The sequence below is a fragment of the Thalassophryne amazonica genome, chromosome 6 (assembly GCF_902500255.1).
Source record: "Thalassophryne amazonica chromosome 6, fThaAma1.1, whole genome shotgun sequence".
Taxonomy (NCBI): domain Eukaryota; kingdom Metazoa; phylum Chordata; class Actinopteri; order Batrachoidiformes; family Batrachoididae; genus Thalassophryne; species Thalassophryne amazonica.
This window is the reverse complement of record NC_047108.1, coordinates 59632199-59648787: the sequence shown is the minus strand read 5'-3', so window position 1 is coordinate 59648787 and position 16589 is coordinate 59632199. Positions and strand designations below refer to the sequence as shown.

General features: G+C 38.7%; 1 protein-coding gene across 1 annotated transcript; it reads right to left on the bottom strand.

Moving 5' to 3' along the window:
• On the bottom strand, positions 1-16181 carry atp5pb (ATP synthase peripheral stalk-membrane subunit b). The gene is made up of 7 exons (XM_034172233.1): positions 16088-16181; positions 15468-15504; positions 11888-12033; positions 11396-11559; positions 3208-3333; positions 690-869; positions 1-246 (listed from the first exon to the last, which is right to left on the bottom strand). The coding sequence occupies exons 1-7, from the start codon at positions 16113-16115 to the stop codon at positions 169-171; spliced, it is 759 nt and encodes a 252-aa protein (XP_034028124.1). The 5' UTR covers positions 16116-16181; the 3' UTR covers positions 1-168.
• Between the last annotated feature and the right edge of the window lie 408 nt (positions 16182-16589).

Below are 16589 nucleotides of genomic sequence, written 5' to 3'. Positions count from 1 at the left end.
TGAATGAGAAGTATTTATTTTACCACTGGCTGACATGTAAATACTGTACACACCCATAACATTGACAATCTACAGGTGGAAACAATTTATTGTGTAATGAAGGTAGGCGTCCTGTCTCAGAACAGTTTAGCTGAACATAAGCGTGGTCTGCACTGAAGACATGACAGTTCAAACTGTTGCTCTGGCCTGACTGGTCCTGGCCAGAGCCTTCAGGTCTGCAATGCATTTAGTGATGCTCTCCTTCTCCTGGAAACACACAAACATCAAGTGTCACCATGGAGATGTGTGTTAAACAAGGCTACAAATGTCAATCAAAATAAATATCTTTTATCTATCAACAGCATTTAGATTATTTTTAAACAAAAAATGTTAGAAGACATTCAACAATAAAATGTAAATATAACGCAATGCAAAAATACTCTCGGCTGTATGAACATAAAAAGAGGAAAAAGAATGTGACCTTTTGACCTCTTAGAATAGGTCAAGGTTAGTCATACTTGAACTTGTAACAAACGGCTTGAAAAAATAAATGCCTGAGCTATTAATCGAGGAAAGACGGCAGATACAATCTGGATAATACAATTTAATGGCAGTTGTACAAATGGAGTTTTCTAATAAAGAAAAAAACAGAACAGTAAAGCAAGACTTTGCAGAAAAGAACCAACATAAGAAAATCAGAAACTTCTGACCTGCTGAGGCGTGATGCTGCTGATGACACCCTTCTCCACCCAGTTGACCATGTGCTCCTGTTCCAAACGCCGGGTGAGGTTCTGCAGGGCGATCTGGTAATCTAAGCGCTTCTTCACCTCACTGGTAACCAGGTGTAGCCTCTCCCTGTAGTTGGTCTCCAAAACCGTGGCCACATTGTTCTGAGGGAGAAAAAGGGAGTCTATGCAAGTCTTTGCGAATACACTACTTAAAGTTCAATGAATAATTTCTCAGACTTCACATTAAATTTAAAAATTTTCTTCACCAATAAACAAGGTGAGTTAATCTCTGCATTTTAATTTATTTTGTATTTAGTGTCATTTTTGGGCCCCAGGCAAAAACATTTTTGTGAACTTCACAGATATTTGTTACACCATTTTTAGTAAGATGGACTTGTACGACTGTTTCCCGTGATATTCAGTAAATGTTTGGACATACAGATAATTGTGGAAATTACAAGTCAACCTCCCATATAATGCCTCTGGAAATGAGCACATGCTTACATAAGAGTGATTTATCAAAATGCCCCCCCCAAAAAAACAAACAAAAAACAAAAACAAATACAACACTACAAGTCTCACCCATAGATGTAATGGGCCTATCACACCTGACGATTTAGCCAGCATATGCCAGCGTATTAAAAATGTTGCCAATACGCTATTTTATTATATGGCTGCGACACTATGCACACTCTAATTTCCGGTCTGATATGGGTAAATATCAGACCGGGGTGAGCTGGTCACACATTCCTACTGGCTTGCAGCACTTTTGTCCTCACTCAAGGAGCAGTTTCCTCTGAGTTTGTGAGCATGCAATGCTAATCTGCACACTTGCAGTTAATATCAACGTGTGTGAAATGGGTGTTTGTGATATTCATGGACAGGACATCGAGGTGTAAACGGGGGAGGGCGGCTTCAAATTACGGGCGTTCATTGTCGTCTGCAACAAAACTGGCCAAAAATGACAAATGTCCCAGTATGAATTACGGATATATTAATAATGTACAGCGAACATATGATGAACAATCACGGATGTATCATGCATGTATTGAGGAAACGGATCGCACACACTGCGATTATCACGGATGTAGTGTGAATGCATTGCGCACGCGCTGCATTGCAGTCATAAAAGAAGCACACTCGGGCCTTTCGGCATCACTATTCACACCAACACCACAGCCTCTGGAGCAATTGCTGGAATCAGACAAGTTGATTAGTATTGTAATGATCACAGAGTTGATGTTCATGTTGTCATGCAAGGGTTAACTGTTCATGAGTTTGGGGAGCGGGAGGGGGGAAGCCGCTCGGGGTTGTGACACGGTGTTTTTTTTTTTTTTGAGAGTGGCATGAAAAGAGAGTTCAGCGTGAGTTGCGGCTGTAACAGCAACTCTTCCTTTTGTTGGAGTTAAATAAACATTCTGAAAGAGAACCGAGGTCCACGGCTGATTTCTCTGCAGCTGGGGTTTTACAGTATGTCGTTGGATAGCAGCAGCTATTACATCTTTGGGGATCCATACCTACATCTGTATGTCTCCACACCTGGACTGGCACTATGTCGATTTCTGCCACATATAGTACTCTGGGTTTATGTGAAGTGTTTGTTATGCATTCGCAGATTGTCCGCAAATCAGATGCAAAGCAGACGTAATACAAACGCTTTATCCGTGGCCAATCTGAATGCATTCGCTACAACTTATTTTAGTCCGTGATGTAGACATGATAGGCAGGCAATATATCAGTTTTACACACTGTCCCAGTCCGCTGCCAAACCACAAATCCCCATCAGTTGCGGATATCAGCGGATAACGGCGGATATACAGCGCATAGCTTCAGTATGTATTGAGTTTGTATTGCGTATGTCATCCGCAACCAAAATTTTGTGCAGCTTCAAAACCCTGGCAATGGAAAAACGTGCCTCTGTGGATGATTGCGGATGTCGACCGACTCATACAAGCATGTTTCACAGATATTGTGCATGTTTAGCGAATATGAGCAGATTTTGTACGCAAACCATACGCAAATATTCCTAAATGCCAGTGGGACCGGGCCTTTACCTGGGCTAAGGAGAAAAAGCACTGGGCTGTTGCTCAGTAGTCTAAAGTCCTCTTTTCAGATGTAGTGTATCCGTAAAGTATTCACAGCGCTTCACTTTTTCCACATTTCGATATGTTGCAGCCTTATTCCAAAATGGAATAAACTCATTTTCCCCTCAAAATACAAATATTTCTGTATTATAAACCCTTTTATGAATATTGTAATATTTTGAGATAAGCATGATCTGTTTCTGGACCGGTAGGTCATAATAATCAAAATTTAAATAAAAAAAGACTAACATTTTAGTTTCTATGTTCTGAAACTAGAACATGTAAAACTTTTATTATCTGAAATACCTGAAAAAAAAAACACTGCTCTTTTTCATGAGGTAATTTTTGGGGATGCACATGTATTCTCAACTATGAAGACACTGCAAATGTCAAGTGCAGAGCTAGCTACTGCTGACCCTCTTAGCATCAAAGAGCATTGATCTTCCTTCCACTCTCCACTGTTCGTTCTTCTCATGCTCGATGGACTCAGTAAGATTGGCCATGGTGCGGTCCTTCACATCCTGAGCTGTGGCCAGTTGCTCCTGTAAAAAGACAAGTTGGTAGTAGGGTTACAAATGCTCTGAAAAAGATTACAATTAAAACACTCCTGAAAGCTTGAAGCTTCATAAATGAGCTGCAGTAACAAATGTGTAAAACCTCACAGCTTATTCAGGGCTTTCATATTATACTGACAGTTGGCAGGATCCTGCCTACTAAGACCATGTGTGTGGCAGCTACTTTCAAACTGCTTTAAAAAAGATTATATATAAAATAATAATAATAATTTGGTTGCCACGCTGCATACCTAGTGCATTAACATAGCATATGCTTATGCAGGAGCACAAACTGTGACCAAATATTGGACTCAAGGCAATATTTTGTTTTTTCTTTTTTACTACTCGTGCATGTGCGACGTGCAAATTTGCCAATTCTTTTATTTATTTAAAAACAAGGAAGAAAAATGAGTGAGTCTGCTAGACAGAGCTGATGATATGATGGTCTCGTATTGTTGCAGTCCATCTCCGTGTCCAGTCAGTTCAGAATAAGTTTCACAGCTAGTTAACCCTCGAGTCCACATGGTCCCCTCAGTTTCCAGGTGGGCTCCAGATAAAAATCAAGACGCAAATGGCATCCAAAGTCACAAAAAGGGGCAGAGCTGAAGCTGGCAGTGACCTTGCCACTGGTGACACCTATTCACGGGATGGAATATTTCGCTGCCTGCTTGCTGCACTGCCACTGTCAGCTTTAGGATAACAAATCGGGTACAGATCTGCATCAGTCTTTGGAACAAGTCTAAAGCAGTCAGCTTACAGCAGGGTTCCCAGGACGTTGCAGATGGCCCAGTTAAATTGCCGCAAAGCTTGCCAATGACCCGACTGGGTTCCTGATACTTTCTATGAGAGTCGAAATTTTGAACAGTCCATAATTTTGTTCCCGATGATCTAGACACTCAAGATGGTGCGCGGTGCACTCTAGGACAACCATGTATGCTTGCAGATGGATTGCAGCGGGGTTGGCGATGATCCTGTGAGTTTGCCCTTTGCCAGTTTTTTTTTTTCTATCAGGAAGCCAACCGCAACCTAACAGGACACGTGGACAGGGCGTTTTCAACCTCAATATGAGAGAGTGACAGAGAGAGAGAGAGAGAGGCTTTCCACACTGATTGTAATCACAATTACTAGGAAACATTGAGAATAAAAACTATTTCACTGAAAAATGCACCCCCCGTCTCTCTGCACCCGCAGTCTCATGCGTGGGCCTGCAGCAAAAAAGCAGGTGTGGTTTTGAGTGGAGAAAGTGTGTGTGTGTTAATTTTCCTTTATTTTTATGCTTTTCCATTCACATATGTTGAAAACCTCAGTTCTAATTAAAGAAAATTCACAGTTAGAATGTGTTAAAAAAGAAAAGAACAAAACTTTCAGTAAATGTAGTATGACTAAAACTACGGTAAGTCCCTTCAGCTGCTCCCTTGTTTTCACTCAGGGTCGCCACAGCAGATCTGAGGTGGACCTGCATGTTGATTTGACAAGTTTTACGTCAGCTGCCCTTCCTGACACAACTCCACATTACATGGAGAAATGTGGCAGAGCTGGGATTTGAACTGGGAACCTTACACAATGAAACCAGGCACACAAACCATTAGGCCATCACCCCCTATTTTTTCTTTTTTTTTTTTTTTTTTTAATAAACATACTTAGATTTACATTACCTTTTATATAATAAGAAATAGTATGTGGTCATAAATATTTACCTATATGGCCTTTCAAATGTCACAAAACTAACAAAATTTAGTCTATACCATAATCCACACTGCAAATTATTTGGCTCTTACCAAGAAGAAAAAAAAAAGATTTAGAAGTGTTAGATAATTTATCTTGTTTTAAGAGCTAATTTCCTGTTTTAAGTGTACAACATGCTTATTTTAACAATCTTAATTCAAGAATCTTGTCAATGAAGTTATCTTGCCACATGAACAGATAATTTCACTTGTTTTGAGTACCTTTTCTCTCAGATTTAGGGTTTGATCTTGTTTTTAGACGCCCCTTTTTTGCAGTGCAAACAAACTCCACCCCTGCCACATATTGCCAAAAAGTGAAAACACGCAAAAAACTGACAAACCTTGAGTTACAAAGGGACTCCTGAATGCATGCAAAAAGAAAAATCTTTTGTACAAGCAGTTTATAAAATTTAGATCTAAGGAGGCTGAAAGTAAATGTAAGATATACATAAATAAATTAATGAACATCATGCGATCGTGTAAGAAGCAATATTATTGCGACTTATTGGTAAAAATAAAACCAACATTATAGGCACCTGGAAGATCTTAAACGAAATCATTAACAAGAGAAAAGCAGTTAAAGATTATCCATCTTATTTTTATACAGATTCTGATAAAATCATAAAAAACAAAGTTAGTGCAGATCATTTCAATAACTATTTTGTTAACGTGGGTAAAAAATTAATCACATTCAACTGTGTCTTGTAAAACACGTTCTATGGATAACAGCAATTAATTAATATTGTTTTGGATTCAATGTATATTTGAGAAGTAGATGAAAATGAAATCATCAACACTGTTCATAAATTAAAGGGGGGGGGGGGGGAGATCAACTGACTGTGATAACTAGTATGTTTTTGATTAACCCTTAGATGCACGAGTGACTGGACCCTACACTCTTCCATAAGTGGGTCAAAAATGACCCATATTAGAATCAATGTGTTTTAAGCCATTTTTGTCATTTTGGTTAAGAATAATCACTTGTATAATATTTTGTATTATATTTAGGACCATACAAGAATGATTTTATGTTTGAAATATCTTTATTTTTTACTTTTTAACATTTTAAAAAAAGAAAATTACCAGGAACAGCATTCGAACAATGTGAACACCTATTTTTCACTTTGCGATCTTTGTTGCTTGGGCAGATCTGACACCTCTTTCTCTTTGGTTGGCCCTGTCTGCTTCTTTTCTGTGGATGGGTTGTGGCTTTTGTCACCCCACACCTTTCCATTGTTTCAATAATCGGGGTTTGCAGTTGGGGACAGCCTTCCAGTCGACTCCTCATGTGTGGTGTGACAAACTCCTTTGACAGCTCTTTGCCGCAGAGCCGTTGTGCAATGTTGATGCCGCTCTTGAATTCTGGGTGCTGAGCCGTGAAAAAGGTGTAGGCAATCACAGAACCATGGGCCACCTCTGTGCTTGGCACTTGCAGGTGTAGGTCCCAACCATCTGGTCAGTGGTGTCTACACCTCCTTTCATCTTGTTGTAAAATGTGATCACTTCTGGTTTTTTGACTTTCTGCCATTTTCATCCACTACTGTGTGGTGGTGCATCGTGCTCAGGAGCACAACAGCTTTTCCTTTCTTTCTGACATAGCTGACCATGGTAAGGCTGTTACTGAATCAAAACTCTGTGCTGTAAACCTCCCAGGACTTGGAAGACTTCACTGGCTTGTTGAGACGTAGAGTCCCCACAATAGTGAGATCCTTCTCCAGGAGATGCTTTGCAAGAGGCACACTGGTGAAAAAGTTATCCATGGTGATGTTGCGACCTGTGTTTCTAAATCTACTACACAATTGCTGGACAATGTTTTCCCCAGATTCTTCTGAACTTCTTCCCTTGGTTGTCTCCCCGTGTAAACTATACCATCTATTACATAGGGGATGCATGCGTCACAAACCCAGAAGATCTTTAGGCCGTACTTGGCGGGCTTGCTTGGCATGTACTGTAGAAACTTGCACCTACCCCTGAATGGCACAAGCTGTTCATCCACAGTGACACAATCACTGGGGATGAATCGCTGTCTGCAGTTGGCCAGGAACAGGTCCCATACATGGCGGAATATGGTCTGTTTCCAGTCGGAATGCTCTGGTCCTCTTATCATCAAATGTGTTTCCTGAGGGATGAGACTTCTGATATAGTCAGTGTGGTCTGCAGTTAATTTATTCCTGACAGCCACAGTTGATAAGAATCAAAGGCTCCCTTTGGATTCCATAGAAAATGCATGCGGGTCATTTTTGACCCACTTATGGAAGCTTGGAGTAGTAATACAAAAACTACAAGTTCTTAAAATGTCTAAAGGTAAGTTCAAAATGTAAATGTCATTATATAAAAAACATGTTTTTTGAAGAATACCTGGAATATGAAATGATAAAAAATTTTCATTACAAATATATTTCAAGTAAACAACCTCACCGGGTCATTTTTGACCCACTTATGCATCTAATTAAAAATATTATTGATTATTATTAACCCTTTAACTTACATTTGCAATTTGTCACTAATGACTGGGAAATTCCCTTCTAAAATGAAAATAGCTAAGGTGATACCTTTGTTTAAATCTGGTGACAAGCATGTCTTTTCAAACTATAGGCCGATTTCTTTGTTATCACAGTTTTCTAAAATCCTGGAAAAAATATTTGTAAAGAGGTTGAATGATTTTATATCCAAACATCACATACTTACTGAACAGCAGTATGGTTTTAGAAAAAGTCATACCACTTCTCTGGCTATAGCTGACTTTGTTGAACAAGTTACAAATGTAATTGAGATGAAGCAATACACAGTAGGGATTTTCTTTGTTTTGCAGAAAGCATTTGATACCATACATCATACTTTATTATTGGACAAATTACAGAAGTAAGGCATTAGAGGATTGGCCCTGGATTGGATAGCTAGTTATTTATTTAATAGGTATCAGTGTGTCCATTTTGGAGGGACAAATTCAGAATTATTGAGGATTACATGTGGGGTGCCCAAGGGTCAGTCCTTGGGCCGTTGCTGTTTTTATTGTATGTTAATGATATAAGTTTGGTCTCAAAGTCTGTGCACTGAATTTTGTTTGCCGATGACACGACTGTGTTCGGTAGTGGGGACAATTTGGAACAACTTTTGGAAATGATGGCGAGAGAATAACTAAATTTTAAACACTGGTTTGATTCTAATAAATTGTCACTTCATTTTGGTGAGACAAAGTGTATTATATTTGGAAATAAGCCCAGGAATAGAAACTTATCATTGAACAATGTTGAAATTGTATCCGAGACTAAATTTCTTGGCATTTTTATTGATGATAAACTAAGTTGGAAAACTCGAATTATGTTAAATTTAAACTTTCAAAAGTTATTTCAATTTTGTATAAAGCACAATATTTTCTCCCCCAATATTCATTGGTCACGCTGTATGAATCATTACTTGTCCCATATATGACCTATTGTATTGAGGTTTGGGAAACACATATAAAACAAAAACAAATCCAGTTTTTCCTGTAATAAAAGAAAGCTATGTTATAAGTAAAAAAAAAAATATATATATTACGAACCAAAGAACCAATTGTTTGCTTGTCTGTGTATTTTGAAATTTTAAGATTTGGTGGATTATTTTACAATACAGACCATGTACAAAGTTAAAAATAAACTTTTGCTTCTATACGTTCAGGAGTTGTTTAAAATGAGGGAGTCCAGTTATCATTTGCGAGGAACACTGATATTTGAGAGAAGAAAGATTCAAACTGCTGTTAAGTCATTATAGTAGTCATTGTAGTGTAAAAGGTGTTAGAATGTGGAATAATTGTTCTGATAGTATTAAATCATCTGGTACACTGGTAGGTGTCAAAAGACTTTATAAAAACAACGTAATTTCTTACTATAGTATGCCATATTAGGCTAACTGTTTTTGTGGTTATATTATATTACTGATTGTTTTGTTCTGTTACATTATTTTTCTGATTGGTACCTTGTTCTGAGTGTATTTAAATGTGTACAGTAACTGGTGTAGGGGGTGGGCGTTTATAAGCTTTTGCTTCAGCCCACGCTTTTTTGGCCGCACCCAACTGGGAAATCGTTTCAGTTGTTGTATTTTCTTCTGTTTTTATGATTTGTTTTGTTAGTAAGAGATTCTTATGTTGGTATTTTGTTTATGTGCGTGCTGAATAAAACTTATTCATTCATTTCTCTGAGTAATGTGGAGTTACATCAGGAAGGGCAACTCAAAGCTTCATAGTGGAGTAGATCAGAGAAGAATTTTCTTTCAACAAAAGAGATCAAATCTAGGCTTGCATCTCTGATGTGCCTTCAAGCAAATTGTAGCTGAACTTTCAAGGTTTTTTTAAATAATCTTTCACTGTACCACTTCATCATGAAGCTGTATAAATGGTGATGCTAGATTCAAAACCTGCACTATGCGTAATTTCTCCATTTCTCAGAGCCACAGGAAGCCTATAACATACTCAGGGTTGTCCGAGTATGTTGGTGACTTTCCTCACTCATCTCCTTGCACAGTCCCTTAGTTTATGAGAACTGTCTACTCTATGCTGATTTACCACAGAGTGCCAGACTCTTTGTATTTCTACCTAATTGATGTAACTAAAGACCAAGACATATTCAGCATCTTGGGAATGCTGATGTAATCATCCCATGACTTATCAGAAGAAGATTGGATGCAAAAGTGGTGGTTTGTATGTTTTACACTAAAGGAGGTACTTGCTTATTCACACCATCATTTTGGCTTTTAGATTTTTATTTCTTTTAATTGAGGGGGAGAATTTAAGAAATTTTAATAAGCCTGATTTTTTTTTTTTTTTTTTTTTTTTTGATGTCCTAAAAAATTTCAAACATGTAAAAGCTCATGGGGCACTAACTTTTTCACAGCACTGACCATATACCTTTTTGGAATCTTTATGTTCAGACAAACAATGTGGTACAGTTTTAATATGACTGGAGCATTTTTAAATTTGACCTGTGTAATTCTTCAACAGACTCCTACCTGGCTGCCTATTGAAAATTCAAGTGGCCAATCATTTTTTTCAGAAGAGTAATGCCTAAGGGGTATTTGTGTCAAATTTGGTGTTTCTGTCACCATTTGCAGGATTCCTCTATAGATGGTAAATGCACTCCATTTATATAGCACTTTTCCATCTGCATCAGAAGCTCAAAGCGCTTTACAATTAAGCCTTGCATTCACCCATTCATACACACAAACCGATGTCAGGGTGCTGTCATGCAAGGCACTCACTACACACTGGGAGGAACTAGGGATTAAGGACCTTGCCCAAGGGCCCTTCATGATTTTCCGGTGTGGCTGAGTTTTGAACAGAGGATCCTCTAGTCTGAAGCCCAACATTTAACCACTAGACCATCAACCCCCTACATAAATGTAAATATTCTGTTATCTGCTGCACTACTAGCAGTAAGTTTGATATAGATTATAAATCTTTGTTCTTTGCCATTAGGTACTAAATGACAATTTTCCGACAGCACAGTTAGTGTTTTTTTAATGATCATCTGCTGTCTGGATTTGTCAACAAAAAGCTTTAGTAAAACATTGTCCTGGTCAGGAGCACAAGAGAGCTGCTCAGCCCTCTATACAGCCATCCTCTCTCTCTCGAGCCTTCAACCAGCACCTTCTCATCATCTATGTTTACATCACATACTTGGTCTAGAAGGCACAACAAAGACTCTTTTTCTTGCATTTTCAGTCATTTTTGCCGTTCTATCATAATTAGCGCTCTCCTCCATGTTTACGTTGTTTGTGAGATTGGTGTAAATTTCCTTCCCAGCATTATCTCGCAGCTCAGAGGAAGTCCCACATGAACCCTGACATAGCTACCAAATGTAGGTCATGGCATCTGATCGCTTGAATTTTGACAAACGTGGGTTGAAATTCTAAATTGTTTCCAGACAGCGCAAATTTTGATCATATCGGCAATATATTACACATCCCTCAATTAAATGCTAAGGAATAAAATTATAGTGGTTTATGTTAAAAAATGAATGTACAAAAAATAAAAAAATAATAAAAATGACCCTAAAGGACGTACAGCTTTGACAGAACACTGTGTTCCAGTCATTGTTTTGAGCTGTGATAAAGCATTACATATTCAGCTGCTGCATACAGTTACAATATAACAAGGACAAAAAAAAAGTCATCTTCTCTGTGGCCAACTAATCTGGAATAACTCTAGGGAATGTCGCCATTGGTTTTAAGGTGCCTTGCTACTTTAGCCTGACCCCCACCTACTCAAAAACAATTTCAAACCCTGCTTCTTATCTAGATATACGGAGGCTGAGAAGGATGGACAGACAAAAACACTGTTACAATCTCACCTCAATTAGTTTGTCCGCATAATTTGCAAAGCTTGAACCGTACTTCTTGACAGCATAGACAATAATACCGATGAAGGTAGCAGCATATATTGTCTCATGGTTGATGACATAGATTTCCTTGGAAAGCAGGTATGTGATGAGGCCAGTGCCCAGCATATAGGGTCCTAATGAGGATACACACAAGAGAGAGAGAGAAAAAGTAGTCTTTGTACATGAGGCCCTCAGTGGAGTGGGTGGCAAAGAAAGTTTGCACCCTCTCAGCCCTTTCTGGAATAAGTTGAAGACATCTGCCCTACACTGACACCGATTTCACTGTCAACTACATCGAAATTGATGTAGTTACCATGACACAATATCAAAAGTATTATGTTTGATTAGTCAGCATAGTAAGAGTTAGAATAGTAGGTTATAAAAATAAGAGTTTTGACTGCCCTAAATAAAAACTAAGTGTCTGAAAAGCTGGATTTTGACTTTTGGTGAAAGTGTACTGACCTGTGACTCCAGTTTTTGGATAAAGAAAGTGGAAAAACTCTTCTGGGATAAAGCCATGGCGAACTTTGCCTCCCGTCTCTGGCAGAGGAGGTAGTGGGGCCAGACTCTGGGATGATGTGTGCAGGGAGCGGGATGCATGGACCAGGCTGCATAGAATAACAATGTTAGCTATAGCTTCAATGTGATTCTATTTATATGTGTACATACACAGACATCACAACAGCAGCATTGCCCAATCCCAGCTACATTATGCAACATCAGGTAGGTCACAGTGGGGAGTATGTGCTGGTGCTGCATTTCACTGTATCCAACCTCACAACATAAGCTTAAGTCTCCCGTGTGCCTTCTGGCAAGGTGCATCTACTTTTAACAACTAATTAGTTTTTTGTGAAAGCGCTATAAATGCAAAGTGCATCTGCGGGTCACAGAGCTTTCTCTTATCGTGCCCCTGTTCTGTGGAATGATCTCCCTGTGTCAATAAAAAAATATTCTGTGGAGACTTTCAAGTCCAGACTTAAGACACACTTATTTTCCCTTTCATATGGCTAGCATACTGGTACAGTTTTGTTTTACGCTTTTTACTCTTTTAATTCATTTTATTAGTAATTGGAGCGGGCCGCGGCCTCAACTTTAACTAAATTCTGGGTCTTTTAGTGAAGTTTAGGGCTAATGGCCGGCGATCACCTTAGTTTTTCTCTGTTTTTCTTGTTGTTTAATGCTGACAAATTATACAGTATTTCTTGTGTTTCTGATGCCTGATTCTGTTTAAGGTGCATCTCCATCCAGAGATGGGAGTTGTGTTCGTGTTGGCGATTCTCCTGTCCTGTGCGCTAATTGCATTTCTTGTATATTCGTCCGTGAATTGTTCTGTGAATTGTAATTTATGTTTGTAGCATGGCCCAAGCAGAGGGTCACCCCTTTGAGTCTGGTCTGCTTGAGATTTCTTCCTCAGAGGGAGTTTTTCCTTACCACTGTTGCTCTGGGGGTTGGTAAGGTTAGACCTTACCTGTGTGAAGCGCTTTGAGGCAACTCTGTTGTGATTTGGCGCTATATAAATGAAAATAAATTGAAAAATTGAATTGAAAAAGTGTGTCACAACAATAAGTTAAACAAAAGCAATATATGTACTAGGAGGAGGGAGGGAAGAAAAAAAAAATTACAGATGCTCAGTGAGCATCAACAGCCAAGAACATGATGTGGCGAAAGAAAACTTGTAAAAATGATATTTGTCTTAAAAATAATGCTTACATTTAGTTTGCACAATTACTTATGGGCTCTAAAAATGGAGGGACTACTGTATAAAAAATGGCTGTAAACTCTTAAGACTAATTTGGCTTCTCCGTGTTCGCAGCTCTGTAATGATGCAGAGCCCTCTTCATCTTTGCAAACCCCCTCTCCGTAACCTGAAATGCACCTCCCAAAAATTTAAACTAGACGTCGAAATGACAGAGACTGCAAGGGCTGTGATTGGTCACTTTTCCAGTTCCACTCATTCCAATCCCATCAGATTTAAAAAGGTTTTTAAGTGTACACGTGGGTTACATTTCCATCATGCATCAAATAGAAGAACGTTTAGCAGAAAAATCTGCAAATATGACCAAAACTACAGAGACACTGAAATGACCCGCAATTCATTCAGGAAAATTACACATAATACTGGATGATGACTGTATAAAGAAGTGGAGGTTGTTGAGGAACAAATTAGTCCAGAAAAATCGTACACATTTTTGACATACATGCTAGATTGTGTGCGGTTTGCCGTCATATTTCTTCACTGTTCATGCGCACTGAGAGACAAAGAGAGTGCACGTGAGAGAGAACAAAATGAGCTAAATATTAAAATTGTTAAATCCAAACTGACAAGTGTGAAAAATTATCTTGTGTATGCACATGCGTGTGTTTCTCCATAATTCACGGGCAGTGTCAGCTAAATCTGCCAAAAAAAAAAAAAAAAAAAAGACATTGCCGGACAAATAACATCTTTCACAAAAGACAGCCATGAAAAATTAAAACTGATTAAAAAAAAAAAAAAAAAATTGCAGGGACTGAAAAATAATTCACATGACTGTTGTCCTCCTCGGAAAACACATTTTTTTGTCTTCTTTTGACTGGAGCTCCACACGGAGTTCTGTTGGTCAATTATAATTCGGTACTTTAACTTTTCCCATAATCCCCCTGGCAGCGCCCCCCGTGCTTCCCAGAATGCACTGCGGTGCCAGCAGAGTTCAAGGGTCTCACAGCACATGTAAACAATGGCTAGCGAGGATGTGGATGCCGCTGATCCAGAGCATTATGATGATGACACGTTCTCCCAAGCTGAGAGGGTTATCTAGAGGACGTTTAGCACCTGTGATGAACTTCTGCTGTGCCCAGATTTTGTCTTGCTGTCCATAATTCATGAGGTGTGCTTACAATGTGCCCTGACCTGGAACTCTGCTAAAACTGACCTCTCACGAGTCGTGTACTGCAAGACGGTACGAGATCCTCAACTGCGAAACCCCAAATTGATCAAAAAAAGGACAAAACTGTAGTGAGTCCACTATGCTCTTAATGTACCTATTTATATATTAAAACACTCCATGCAGGTGCCATCAGGCGCACAGTAGTGGGGGGAACACCATGCACACATAATCCAAACTGAATGTGCACGTACAGAAATGGGGAAAAGGGATTCATTTAATATTTAACTGGTTTGTCTTCCATGGTGACAGCGTTTAGTTAATTAGTGCTACAAGTTGACATCATAACAGTAATCTGGGTGCAGATTACTTGTGTGATGTGTATGGCATGATGTGTGCTTTCAGTGACAGCAGAGCTGCATGTCAGCTTGTTCTGAATTGACACCAGAGCTTTCAGAAGCCCAGAATGAACCATCAGCTGCAGGAAAAGTAAAAGACAAATCTCTCTGCCTGATCTCCAATCAGATTTGAACAGGCACAAGATTCTACAAACTCCACAGACATCAGCTGACAAGGAACTCATTTTGCACTTTGTAACATGAACTTTATTCATAAAAAAATAAATTAAAAAAATAAAAAAATTTGGGAACACAACCCTGATCACTGTGTGTCTGTTGGCTGTGATATTGCTCCAACCCAAGTTCATATCACTCCAGTCATGTTACACTGGAGGATCTGTTGTTGTCGCGGCATCTTTGCGCACCCGTCGTGCGATCATGGGGTGGTCTGTGAGGTGTTTTTGCATGGCCCCTGTGGTATTTGTGCATCTTCCAGGCTTGTCGGCTCTCCTGTTGAAATCAGGTGCAACTTTGTAGCTACCACTGCGATCATGGCGGTTTGTGAGAGGACACAAGCGGGCCGTGTAAGGTCCTAGCAGCAGTTGAGCACATCTTTGCATTCATGCAGCATTCCAGGCGATTTCACGACTACACAAGGACCGCTGGAAAAACCCTGTCCCTGTGTAAAGGGGGGTTTACTGACTAACGCAATGTTTTTGCAAAGCCCCTTCAATTAAGATAACAGTCTGGACTACAAGCACACATTGACTGTTTAATTCCTGCTCCACTGTGGTGGTGTACACAGACAAAACCGTGCTTTGATCAAATACTTAGAACACTTACCCAGCTCCAAGTGGACCGCTGCCTTTCAGTGCACCCCCTGCAACAGTTTCAGAGTATTAAAATTATACTTTTAATATTTCAAAATATTCAAGTGGCTCAACAGAACATCACGTAATAACACTATTAAGACTAAAAGTGAGCAAATGCACATTACAGTTTCCATTTTTAATATTTCATCTCTACATAAAAAGCTTAGTGTCAAACATTCTGGTTATATACTTGGAAGCAATAACTGAAATAACATTTTACAACATGTGCAAATTAATGTCTTACTTTAAATAAAATTACACAAAAGTGCATATTGTTAGCTGTCAAAAAAGTGACATTCACAAACTTTGCAAATAATAAATTCCTTTAGCTGCCTGAATGCAGACTGAAAAGTTTTTAATGCACTAATGTCCTTATTAACTAATAACAGTTTAATGACCCAATTCCATTTAAAATCGGGGGTTTAGCTTGACGTTAAACTAGTTAGCGTCGGCTAGCATAGCACTCATTCAACGCTCGGCCTTCACTTTACCCTTCAACTTATCATTCAAAACTTTACGTCTACCACCGCTACGTCAGTGTTCCATGAAATTATTAATCGCTTCTACAGCTGGTGTTAAAATAACTCATACCTGCTAAAAAGATGATCCTCGACAACATATTTGGAGGATAAAGTGCTGCCTGCACCCTTGTTGTTTCAGCCTTGTCGTGCCCTTCTACAAGGAAGAGCCGCAACGACGAACTCACGAAAAATCCCGTAAAACCGCACGAGATGTCAAGTCTGATTTTTTTTTTTTTTTTTTTTTTCGAATTAATAACAGGCGTCAACTTTCTTTTTGGAATTCTAACACAAGTGTTCAAAACGGGTTTTTAGAGGTTTTAATGAAGCAAGAAACTTTATTATGCATAAAAAATTCTGAACCATGTGCTTGTGCAGTGTTTTGCATATGGGCAGATTTTTTTTTTCTTTTTTAAGAGCAAACATTTTTAACAGGGTGTTTTTTATATAGTTTGCCCTGTATTACTTGTCATGCTAAGGAACTGTTACTTGTTCAAGAAATTCCATATATATATATATATATATATATATATATATATATATATATATATATATATATATATATATATATATAT